The sequence below is a fragment of the Peromyscus californicus genome, unplaced genomic scaffold (genome assembly GCF_007827085.1).
Source record: "Peromyscus californicus insignis strain IS unplaced genomic scaffold, ASM782708v3 Scaffold_14__1_contigs__length_90479793_seg_2, whole genome shotgun sequence".
Classification (NCBI taxonomy): domain Eukaryota; kingdom Metazoa; phylum Chordata; class Mammalia; order Rodentia; family Cricetidae; genus Peromyscus; species Peromyscus californicus.
This window is the reverse complement of record NW_026294436.1, coordinates 16,530,511-16,544,002: the sequence shown is the minus strand read 5'-3', so window position 1 is coordinate 16,544,002 and position 13,492 is coordinate 16,530,511. Positions and strand designations below refer to the sequence as shown.

At 40.3% G+C, this 13,492-nt stretch overlaps 1 protein-coding gene across 2 annotated transcripts in view; it reads right to left on the bottom strand.

Annotated features, from left to right (window-relative positions):
- The window catches only part of Thsd7b (thrombospondin type 1 domain containing 7B), an 831,070-nt gene that overhangs the window by 366,481 nt on the left and 451,097 nt on the right, over positions 1-13,492 (bottom strand). For both annotated transcript variants that reach the window (XM_052736826.1, XM_052736827.1), the window contains exons 8-9: positions 5,092-5,283; positions 3,221-3,455 (exon numbers count right to left, since the gene is read on the bottom strand). In XM_052736826.1, the coding sequence (XP_052592786.1) occupies positions 3,221-3,455; positions 5,092-5,283 (427 nt within the window). The remainder of the gene's footprint in view (positions 1-3,220; positions 3,456-5,091; positions 5,284-13,492) is intronic.

Below are 13,492 nucleotides of genomic sequence, written 5' to 3'. Positions count from 1 at the left end.
ATTTTCACAGTAAAGGCAGGAAATGCTTATCAGGAGCTTTGGAAGGCTTGGACTTTGTGTTTTTAATCTTTGTTATTTTTTTTTTTTAAACTTTACAACTGGAAAGCATTGAATAATGAAACAAAACCCCAGAAATATCCATGTGAGCTATGACTTCTGGTTCGGTAGTACACCGGCTGGTTCTCATTTTCTGATATGATCAGTTTTATTACTCATACAATGGTAACATTCTCACCTACACAATCACATGCAAAACAAACAGACTCAGCAATGTAGGAAGAAAAACTTTTTGTCTCTTGGTCAGGGAGTTAGGGACAAAACACATCACTTTAGTGTATTCATTCTCTATCCCAAAATTTTCCTCAGCAAACATTATTCTTCCTTTCTATCTCTAGCCCCCATCCTACCTGAAGGAGTTCACAAGTGACAGGGAGATCTGTCTGTGTTGACATGGGCAATCACACTAAAAAGAACATAAGTGTATGCATTTCTGGAAAGGACAGGATAAAGCATAATTTCTATTGCTGGTAATCTCACAGGGCATTCCACTGGAATACCATCTTCTTATTTAATGTGATTGACCCCAAGAATTTTAATTAAGTCAATTTACTAAAGCCAATGTAGGCTGCTTGTATTTAGCGGGATGGTTTAGAGGCATACAGTAAGAACGCAAACTTTATTGTTAGTTTTACACCTTCATTGACAATGCATAAAGTAACTAGCATTAACAATCCTCCAATGCTCTGTGTCTGTCTGCTGGTGAGACACCTATGGAAGTGGCTTTTGGCCTGAAAAACTGTAGCAAAACTGGAGATTATTCACTGAACTGATATTGTGTAGTGTCATTTACAAGTTTACAAAAGAACACATACTGCTTTATAAATTATTCTTTAAGCTGTAAACTTTTAGTATTGTGATTTATTTTAACCACAAAGCATCTTTATGTTAATGTTTCATCTTTGTTGCTGTGAGGAAACACTCAACCAAAAGCAACTTAGCAGAGGAAATGGTTTATTAGGTCTCACTTCCATGTCCAATACTGAGGGAAGTCAGGGCAGGAGTCCAAGAAAGAATTTGAAGAAGAAACCATGGAGGAGCGCTCTCTGACGAATCACTCTCAGGCTGATGTTTAGCGAGCTTTCTTATACAGCCCAAGGCCATCAGCTCAGGGAATGGTGCTGCCCACTGTGGGCTGGGTCCCCTATATCAATGAAGAAACAAGCCAGATCCCTATAGACACGCCCACAAGCCATTCTGATCTGGGGAATTCCTGAACTGAGACTTCCTTCTCGAGTGCCTTTATGTTGTGTCAAGCTGACAGCAATTCTAACTATGACATTTAACATTTGGCTTTTATTCTAAGTAATTATGGGATATTAGAGGACCATGAAGGCTCAACTTACAGCTCAACTTTTCTTGTCCATGTAATGCCTTATTTAGTATGTGGTCATAACTTACTTAGTAGATGTGAGACTCAATTCTAAAGTCCTTTTGAAAAAAAAAAAAAAAAAAAAAAAGAAAAAAGAAAAAAATTACCTTAACATTAAGTGGATTTTTCCAGCTGTAGTTAAGAGCTGAAAACTTATAGAAGAGAGACCAGACTCCAAGCCTATTAAAATTCCTCTTCATAAAACAAGGAAAAATGTGCTACATGCCATATTGGGGTTACCCTATACTTAAGCTCTGTTTTTATGTCTGTGTTTATTCTGATGTTTCATGGGTCCAGTGGTGGGCCACATCTGTCCTGTCAGCACTCTTTCTAGGATAAGCAGTTTTGTTCCCTTAACTTTAGCTCCTGTGGTTTCCCTCATACACGGTCGGTGCATCTTCTGTAGCAGTGTCGAATGGCACAGCCCTTCACCGTGATGCCGAGAATGAAGCTAGCTACTCAAGGGTCTGAGCTGACACAATAGGCATACAATGCCCTGAATCCATCAGATGGGCAAATCAATTTGCCTGTATTACCAGAAAGGGCAAGGGTGTAGTGAGGGGGGCTGGGCGGAATATTGCCCACATTTGTGCTGCAAATGTTTCTGCATCTCTGTGAGCATTAGCTTCGTTCAATGCCCCTGCTTTTACCACCGGACTGCAGCACCTCTAAGTTCATGCACTAAGAGGATTGAGAAAGGAGTTTCTTTCACTAGACTGAAAATTCCCATTTCCCAGGGGAATGCTGACTTGCCAAGCTGATGTCAATATACCAAAGCTTTGACCAGCACACTGTGGTGACTCAGCACTCCTGTGGTCAGAGTGGGGTCTTCTAGTACAGCTATAAGGGAATTTCTGAGGATAGGTCAACCACCCCACCTCTGAACACAGCATAGGACCTTAAATTCTCTTTCCAGCATCAGAATCTGAGCGAGAGGTAGTGGCCGAGATGAAACTTTCCCACTGGACTTCTCCAGCCAATTTCTTCTTTCTTATCATCCCTTGAAATATTTCTTGACATGGTTTTTAAAATCTGTGTCCCAGCTCCCATGTCAATATATCCCTCTTACCTTTAAAAAATATATATCACCATTACAGAGGATACAGAAAACACACAACTATAGTCAACTAAGGAACGCAGATTACGCAGACCAAAATGTCAATGGTAGAAGAGACCTGGGAGTCCAAACAATAGTAAAACATCACCCTTCAAAGTACAAACCCACGTTCCCGGTTGGCCTAAACTCTGTAAGATTTGAGAAGAGCCAAAGACACAGAGGTCGGCCCTAGAAAATATGTTTGATTACTCAAATTTACTTCCTGTTTGTAGAGATGACTTAGTTTTTCATTGACTAATGCATACATCATAAATGCACTTCTGGTGCATATTATTGAATATGCTTAACCTTGCAGTATATGCCTTAATCTTAGATGATTGAGTAACAAGAACAGAGTCTGGAGAGATGGCTTGATGGTTAAGAGCATGTGCCGCTTTTCAAGAAAACCAGGGTTTGCTTCCCAAAACTCAAGTAGAATGGCCCCCAACCACCATGACCCCTGCTCCAGGAAAGCTGATGCCTTCTTCCAGCCTTTATAGACACCTGTACATGTGTGCATGCACACACATGGACACATGAATAAATTAAAATAAATAAAGATTTTTCAAAGAACAACAAAGATTCTTGTTACTCTAGCACAACCTAGGCCTATCATTTGTTTGATAATCACTTTCTACTAAAAATATTCAATTATAAAATGATCATATGCACTTTTAGCAGAAGGCTAGAGGTACCTTTTGGTCATTACTTGTCCCACATGACTCTTGATACAGAAGACTTTCCGTGTCTGAATGCCCACCCCACATGTCGCTTCTCCATTCCAGCCAATGGTCACATTGAGGGCAGTCACCAGAGTATTTTCAGAGCAGGGGCCCCAAGCAGATGTCTCCCAGTAGAGCTGTGTACAGGAGTGATCATTGCACAGGCGGTACTCTTGGAGTTCCTGACTACTAGGGCAGGGCTTCCCACCTGTGAAAATTTTAAATGAGAAAGAAACCATTAATGATGATGATGTCATTCTTGCTTTTGTTTTTCTGTGACCTGGAGACCTAACCTACTGGGTGCTTCTGACACTAAGATCAGATATCCATTTCCTGTGCCACAGCTGATGGAGAGTGGTACGTTCTTGTCTCCCAATTTATGGGCAGCAGGTGCATGTCCAGCAGAATATAAAATTAATTTGGTCTAATATCCACCTATGGAGTATACATCTCTGATATGAACTCCAAAAAAAACAGCTTTTCTTTGGATATTATTTTGTTTGCATAAGCTAATCAATGAGATAGACTAGCCCATGACCTTGGAGTGACACTATGTCAAATGCACACTATACAAATGTGAATTGGTGACATGGAATAGGCTATGACCTTGGAGTGATATTATGTCAAGTGTACACTGTACATAATTCCCTTTCTTAAGGAAGATGCTATGTTTCTCAGAGTGCCACTTTTAAAGTGCTTATCTTCCATGAAGCATTTTACTGTGAGTTGAGAAATCCAAGGCATGTATTAAAATCTGGCAAGAGAAAGCTCATCTTAAATCCTGAAATAGTTCTGACAACCCACTCTGCCCTGGCAGGCAGACCAGGCAGATGTTCACCTTTAAACCCTTGGCTGAATCAGATAACCAAACTTCATTACTATCTATTCTTTTACATTTTTATTCCAATGTAAGAAGCAGTGTGTCTCTGAAGTATTGATCTTTCCCTACTAATCCACACACCACAATGTTTTATTCAGTGGGACAAAATAGCCCAGATGCATAGCCTTCATTTTGTTATTTTTATTCTAATACTAATCTTTCCCCCTTCATTCTAGAAAAAAAACAAAGGCAGGATGTATAAAAGCAGTTGCACGTCCAGATAACGAAGTTCTCTTTACTATGACCCTAGCCCTATTTCTCATGATCACAGAGCTGAAATCTTGTTTAAGATGTTACTCACAGCTGGGGTCCCACAGTCCTGCTCCTCTGACGGAGCCAAAGACTGAGGCAGCAGAGGGAGGACATGAAAGGAATGGCATCTATCTGGGGACAGAGTCCATTGCTGGGAAGGATGGGAATGAACGCTGCTTTAATTTGTTCTGAAGTTGCTGTTCACATCCCCACAGCACCTTTTACCTTCTTCAAAGCTATTTTCATGACTTTCATGTTCTCTCCCTGACCCCTAGCACTAAGTATTCTAGAAAAGGAAACCAGGTCACAGATAAGTATCTTCCAGGTGCTATTGGCAGTTGTTTGTGGGAAAGCCAGGTCTCCTAATTCCTGCTTTGGAACTCTTTATACCAGATTGGTCCAATTATATTCCCAGTTGTATAAGGCACTGGAGCCTGGATGTGTGACCATACTTTGCTCCTTTCTGTAAGCAGTGGAATAAACAGAGTAACTAATTCATTAGACTGGGACATTTGAGAGTTTGGACTAAAGCCATTTCTGTGGAAAGGTAAGCCCTGCATAGATAAAACAGAGGTCTCACAGAAAAGAAAGCATGTGTGGAAAAGAAATGGCTAATGCATTTAAAGAGCAGAGATCACCATGCATGACGAGAATGTCGCAGACACTTATTCAATAACAAAACTTTCAGTGAGGTACTGAATCTCTCACTCACCTTCTCCAGCCAAAGCCAGGACAGTCCGCGACCTGGTTTGTTTGCCATCTGCGTTTTTATTTGAGCAGGACTGGGAGCAAGATGACCACACCGTCCACTCACTCACCACACAGTCCATTCGGCAGGGAATATCACAAGCCATCCGTTCAGGAGGAGGAGGCACTGGGCAGAGACTCCCTGATACTTCTTCTCCTATAACCAAAGAGTTAGAGACAGTTTCTTAGTGATGAAAACTGAGGCCAGTCCAAGGAATTCACTGGTCTGTTGCTTTCTCTATTATCCTACTTTGTCTTGGAAACCTTCAGTAGATGTCCAAGCCATGAAGTATAAATATGGAGGTACCTTCAGCTATCTATAATGTTCATGTCAAGGAAAATCTGTCAAGAAGTAATATGATATTTACAAAGTAGATAATACGGCCAGATTCTCATTTGTCATTCTTTATAGGGACAAAGTTGGCTTCTTCTAGAAACAATTTAGCCATGGATGGCTGGAGCTAAATATGACTGACATGCTAATGGCAGCTATATGGAAAATGTTCACTCATCTTCAAAGTGGAGACCAGGGTGCTCTGAACATCACAATTGATGCCAACCATCATAATCCACTCCCTAAAGGAGAGTTTCATCACCCCAGTTCTCTTTCCAGTGCATTTACCTCGAAATATCTAATATCTAGCAAGATTACCATATGATTTTTCTTCTTTGTGCCAAGGAATAAATAATCTAATTATAGTGGAAAGGCCTGTGGCTGAAATTGCAGACAATGTTGACAAAAGTTGAAAGCCAGGCTCAGGTCCTTCCTAACACATTTGGTAATAATCCAGACAACTTCCAAATAAATAATAACTGTGCTTAAAACCAAGGTACAAAACATACCAAATATCAAAGAGTACCAGTTTTGCTATTGACACTGGGTCTTTAGTGTCCCTCTGTAAATAACATTGACAATCCTTTGATATCATATCCTACTACAATTTTTGTAACTTTTAGAACAAGGCAGGATAGTGCTTAACAACGAGCTGATGGTCAGAAAAATGGGATCATCTAAGTTACTTTTCATATCTCAAAAGATAACAATGGTTTCTTGAAAAAAAACCACTTTGGGGTTGTTTATTTATCATTATGACAAATTCCTTAGATATAATAATTCTCTTCTTCTCCTCTCTATCCATTCACAGTCTCCTCATAAACAGAGGACACAAAGAATAAAGGCATCATTTATTATTTGAAATAACAACATAAAATGTGGGATGACAGCTATAGGAGACAGACAGTTTTGTCTGAGTAACTTTACAGTTTGGAATCTTCCTGTTGTGATGAGTCTGACGCATGAGAATAAGTGCCAAGGACATGAGTATTTATCCAGTACCTCCTTGGTGTAGCCTACGTATTTTGCATACATCACACATTTGTCAGAGGACCCTTAGGAGAAGCTCATGGGGGTCGGAATGTTGTATATCAGTTCACAGATAAGAAGTCAGAGAGTCAGAGGGTCAGAGTGGAAAACGGGCTCATGACTACCCCTGGAACAATTGGGTCTCACAGCTAAACCTCTAATTCCTAAGCTTCCATTATCCCATTATCTATGCTATGTCTAATCCCCTGGAGGTGGATATCCCTTTCTAAAGAAGTGAATAAAACAAGCTGACAGGAAGCCTGCCTCAAGGAGAAGACAGTGTGTGGTGAATATCTGCATTCATATTTGTAAATGAGGCCAGGCTCATTGCCCTTGAGGTACAAATAAAATTTTTCAAGCATATTATGAGAAGTAATAGAGATTCCAGCAGATAATCAAGCTGAAAGCTTGGTTCCAATCATTCTCTTTTTGGTCTCAATCTATTTTCAGGTTGAGTCCACACAGTGTACCCACCCCCTACACACACACACACACACACACACACACACACACACACACACACATACACACATGCAGGAAGTCATCGGGGGCACCTCATTCCCACATGCAGAAGCCAGCAGGCCGGGGGATGGGGGCAACCTAACCTACATCTAATCAAAATTTAATTCCCACTCTTGTGAATATGATTAGCATAATTGTAACACAAAGCTTTCTAAAGTAATGGTTTGCAAAGAACATTTCCAGGAATAAGAGATACAGAAATCTTATGAAATGTGGAAGAGGTGGACGGTGCATTGAGCAGTAGTGGGTTAAACACAGGAGTGCTGTTAGAACTGACTGCCTTAACAGGATATTGACAGTGTGAGTGAACATCAGAAATTTCCCAGGAAACAAATGGGATATAGTACTCTACCACAATAGTACATCAATGACCACACAGCCTCCTTTTAAGAAATGTCTCTCTAAAATAAATGGCATATTTTTTTTTTACTGTGCTTTAAGAAAACATTATATTTAAGAATTATGAAATTGGCTATTATTCAAGGGGTGGAAACTAAGGGCGGTGACAGGGATGGAATAAAAATGCAGGTTCAGTGTAATGAACCTCCACAGAGCTCATGTTCATGCTCCAGGTGAGCTGCGGACATGCAAAATTAAACTGAGTCTGAAAGCAAGTAGCAATTAAATGATGCAGACAGAAAACACTGTCGGGATTCATGACAGAGAACCTGTTGGAGTTAGGCACTGTCATGATACGCTTTTAACAAGAAGCAGAGATAGGCAAAGATCACAGACAATGAGGGGAGGGTGCCTCAGGAGAGGGGAGCACCCCAAAATGCACAGAGTCAGGAAAATAAAGTTGTTTGGAAGGCAGACAATGCCGGTCATCCCCAAGATGAAAACCCATACACTGGGACAGTTACTTGCCATTATGTTCTAATGGATAATGAAAATGGGTGCACACATTTTCACTTACCCACCTTCTTTAAACTCCCAGGTGCTCCACCTTCTCATGATCCAAATTTGACCTCCTCTCTAGCCATCATACATTCATGACCCTCATCCTTCACTTCAGGTTCTCATACACTTTCTAAAACAAAGCTGTCTCGTGAACTGATACACCTATTACTGGTGCAGTGCAATGACAATATACCCAGCAACATTCTGATAGACTGTCCTTGAAAGCTAATGCAGATCTATGAACAATCAGATCAGCGTGGCTTTAAGGAAACCAAACCAGTGGTCAGAAGGTGTCCCTGCAAATCGCATGTATTTTCATGTAAGCAACATCACTAAAGAAAAGTCACACAGGGCATTCTAGCAGCAATGTGTCCTAGTCAAGTGAGTTTTGGAAAGAGAATTGTAGCTACCAGCAACAATTGACCTCTCAAGACCACTCAACTTCCTTTACTTTCCATTATCTCATTCTAATAATGAAATAAGAACATCAATTTTCTAGGAGACCCCAAGGATGATGGATTACTTAGACAACACACCTAAAAAGTGGTATAACACATAGCAGTCTCTCAAAAAGAAGGGCCCTTACAAGATGTTATTTGCAAAATGGTTAACACACATGCACACCCACTCACACACATGCATACCAATAGACAAAGGGTCTTTTCATTCGATAAATCTCAGTTTCTATCTTGTAACCATGGAACACACTAGCTTTACCTTTCTATTGGGTACAAACAGTGTTTCAATGGGCTCACATGAATGACAGAGATATTTATAATAATCTAACCCATTTTGTTGATACAATGAACTAATAAACCCTTCAAAATCCCATGAAAGCATCTGAACCTGAAAACCTCACCCCCACCTAGGTCCATGTGCTCATACTCCCATTGAGCATATTAAGCCATAGAGGGAGAAGCATTCAAGATCTCTTGTATATTGTCTCTTAGATGGATGAGTGAGATCAGCTGACTCCAGGTATGTGTGGAAAATGCAGCAACTTATGGAAGAGAAGCCAACCCATGAACGCTGAGTATTCATAAGCTCTGATAATTTAATATCATGATAAAACAGAGGTATGTTAGAGCAAGATTGAATTCATTTTTCAAGGAGAATACAAAATGACTCCCAGCCTTCACCAAATTCCCTGGAATCAATGTTGAACAAGACTACACTGTCACTTCTGAGGAGACTTCCCAATCTATATAGGGTCTGGGACTCTTTTGATCTAATCACTCACTAATAGAAATTTAATATGATGAAATTCTATAAAATTAACTATTTTAAGCAAACAACCTGGTGTTTTTCAGATCATTCACAGTGGTGTACATTAAAAATATTTTCATCACTTCAAACTTAATGCCAAGTTTCCAGTAACCTCTTGATTGTCTTTTCCCTCGATCCCTGGAAATTAAATAAAAGCATTTAGATTAAACATTGGCTCCCAAATATGCCAATATATGCAAAGATTGTGTTCTTGCCTGATTCTCAGTACAGTGACATTGAATAACATCACTGACTTATTTTATTTTTTAATTACTGTTTGGGTACAGATTGTCGCTAAGTTGCATAGGCTGGATTCTAACCTGGGATCTTCCTGCCTCAGTTCTCTGAATAGCTTGGGTTACAGATATCCATCCATAACCATACCTGGATTCAGCATTAGCTATTAGTTAAGAATTTTTATGTTCCAGTTCCAGTATATATACTACCCAATGATAAATTGCAAATAGTTTACTGAAAGTTCTCTGTGGCCACCAAGTAAGAAACTATTCTAAACAGAACACTATAATAGTTACCAAAAAAATAGTTGTTTTTTTTTGTTTGATTAGATGAATATATTTAACACATAAATATGTTCTATTCAAATTCTTTTTTTTTTTTTTTTTTTTTTTTGGTTTTTCGAGACAGGGTTTCTCTGTGTAGCTTTGCGCCTTTTCCTGGAACTCACTTGGTAGCCCAGGCTGGCCTCGAACTCACAGAGATCCGCCTGGCTCTGCCTCCCGAGTGCTGGGATTAAAGGCGTGCGCCACCACCGCCCGGCTCTATTCAAATTCTTGTGTCACAGCTCTAATGCCCCCTTTTTATGATAATAAACAAGTAAATAACATAGCATAAAATTCTTAGTTTTGCAACCTAGATTACAAGTGTGTTCAAACCAATAAAAGAAAAGGAAAAACAGCAGGAAATATCCCCATTAAATATGCAGTATGATTTGAAACACAGGCAGGCATTTGGTTATCATGTCAACTGTGAGCTACTTTCCTCTCCCAGAAATGATGCTCGGTAGCTATTCTATTGATGTTTCTACTTGTATACTACTGTACCATCTATAGAAAATATTGAAGCCATTATCAAAAATACTCTACATGTCATAAAATTTTTATGACCTACTTAAATCTCCGAAAAGAATGCCAATAAATGCTGATTAAATGCTTGCCAACAATAGAGCACACTATCAGCAGACTTTCCAGAACAAATTAAATGGAATACATCTGTGTTTAATTCCATATTTTAAATCTAAATGTTACCTCCCGAAACTCAAGTTGCCTCTGGCCACTTCTAGACCAGGATCCTAATCAGATAAGGAAATGCTTATATTTCAATGCAATAAAATATGGAGCCAAAGCTCAGGGCGGGAAGTAGATCTTATTTGTGACATTCTAAAATCATCAGCAATATGACTGGGCCTTGTGCTTGCCTGTTTCAGAAGTTAACACGTCCGTGTACACCCACTTTACATACACAGAGAGAGGAACAAAGAAACTTCATGGTGTGATGCTACTAATAATAGTAATAATGATGACATGTCAACAGCGATGTGGAAGTAGTAATGAGGCTAACATTTAGGGACGCTTATAGTGAGCTCAGGCAGCCATTCCTATTACCCGTAGTGCTTTCTTGACTAGCCACATTATCATCACTGTTTAGTTAGCACTATTGCTATACCTAAAGCACAGGGCAGTTTAAAACTTGGATTTTTAAAATTTTACACCTAGTGTCTAAGCTAAGCCTGTAATTAGCTCTGTAAGACATCATGGGCTAGATATAGTCTTATCCATTCTAATGTGTTGTCTACTGGTTCACATCCTGGGAGTGCCTTTTTCTTTGCATTTTTCAGCTGACAGCAAGGCATAGGGAAGGGAGTCTGGAGAATTTATTGTCAGGCCACTCATTAAAGGAATAAAGCAGAGACTTGGCCCAATGAAGAAGATGCCTTGATTACATGGTCCAAGTAACATGGGATGGATAGGACAACGGTTTCAAAAATAGAAAAGGTAAGTCAGGAAAAAGAAAACAAAATTGAGAGTGGGTAAAGCAGAGCCCATTGGGAAAATACAGAGGGTCAACCAAACAGTTATGATGCAGAAGATGGCATGAAAACCATGGGAAAATATAAAAGGCTATATAAGCTGGTTTGCAAAATAAAAACAATGAAATGCTAAACATTGATCATAAAAGGAGAAAGAGAGAACTAAGTCTAAAATGAATCCAGAAGATACCCCAAAAGAAATGCTAAAATGATAACATTTCAGGTAAGAAATGATAATAAATGAACAAAAGATATTTTCAAGGTGAATGTGCTTATGAAGGCCAGAAGTGGCTAAAACTTAACACAGTGAAGCAGGCAAGATGCCCTTGAGAAGCCCTTCTACCTAAGCCATTCCCAGTCCTGATGCTTACAATACTATCGAGACAGCAGCCAACACTTTGAGCATGTAGAAAACCCCCAGCACTATAATGCAATCCGTTGCCCCCGAGGCCTTAATAAAAGTAAACACAAGCATGGTAGATATCAGTGAACTTCATGACACACATATTTAAACAGGAGGAGAGCTGTCAAGGGCCTGCACTGCTCTTGCAGAGGAACGGGACTGTGTTTAGTTCCCAGCATCCGAACTAGGTGACTCACAACCACCTGTAACTCCAGCTCCCGTGGAGTGTCTTCTGACACTGCACTCATGTTCACATACCCGCATACACCTACCTATCACCCACCCATGCCATGCCTGTAAATGAATAACAATGGACTGTCAGAGTTCACAGCAATTCTACAGGGCGGTCCCTTTGGCAGACGAGAACCTCTACTTTTGCACAAGTTAAATACCTGTGCAAGGGTACATGGAAGTTCGATAGGAGAGCTGGGGTCTGAGAAACTGAGCTCTGGAGGTCATGCCCGAGTCAGGACCCTGCACCATCTTCCACACTCTCAGATTTGTTATCTAGACCTTCTCTTTCCTCTCAGGACACTGTCTGTACTGTCTTCTAGCTTCACAGGCTATGTCTGGTGGGAGCCAGTCCATGGAAGGGTTGCCACATAGATGCTTTATCAAGTTGGCCTTGAGGTGAGAAGAGCTGCCAAAGTCGGGGGACAGAACCTAGGCTCAAAGAGGAAACTATAAACGTTCCAAAAGAGGCACACAAAACATACCATGATGCCCAAGTGCCGAAACTTCGGTTTCCTTGGGTCTGTTCACATATTTTTATGAGGAAGTACGCACTGTTCACATATTTTTATGAGGAAGTACGCACTGTTTTCGTATGTGTGGAGAATGTTGAAAATTTCACACTATGGCTTCATTCTGAAGAAAATAAAAACTTTTATGAAGTTGAAAATGGTATCATTGAGCTCACAGCTCCCAATGTGGTGAGGTGAGCCCAGAGTAAACGGTTTCCATTCAATGTCACTTAGCACCATTTGGCAGGCCACATTTTTGGGGAGTTAATGCACATTACCAAAAAAATCACTATTCCTTTTGATCTTTCTTCTTCTGATCTCAAAGAAATGTGTATGTGTCAATGTTGGACTTCCTGGAGAAGTGCATAGGGTCCCTGAATGAGCGATTTATATTTCACCTTTCTTCTTTGTTTGGGTTGGGAGCACAATGGCAACTGCTGTCCTGGGTTCCTGTCACAGTCTCAGATCTCCGGTCCACACATTTCATACACAGCTACATCCAACCCTAAACAAGTGCCTGTTTCCTGACCAGTCAGCATGCAGGGGTTTGGAGTTCACCTCACCGCAGGCAGGGACCTGCCACCAACTCAAGTCTGTTTGGGGCCTAACCTCTGTGCCCTTGCTCTTGCATCAGCCAATCCTAAGCCTTCATGCTCACATTTTCTTACCATGCATTCTACATATGGAATGGCAGGAAGTATTTTCTGTGTTCTCCATATCTTCCCAAGGCTACTATCTCATGATCGAGGAAACCAGAGCATGTAGCTCTTGGCCTATGCTAACATTCCAAGAACTACAGCCCTCTCTCTTAATATCTCTATAAGTCTAGTTCCTACACATATTAAAGCTGTTTTCTGTATTTTTATATCTGAGATAAGGGTCAGGATTCCCTGTTTGTTCACTGACTAGAAACCTGTTTGTAGATAAAGGATAAAAACTCTTAACTTGACCCAGGCATTGCGGCACACCCTGTAACTCTAGAACACAAGCAGCTAAGGCAAATGGGTCTTGATTTCAAGGACAGTGTGGGCTACAAAAGGAACTCTAGGCAACTGTGAGTTATACAGTGATGTCCTATCTCAATAAAACAAAAAATACGGAAAATATCCTACCATTTCTAGA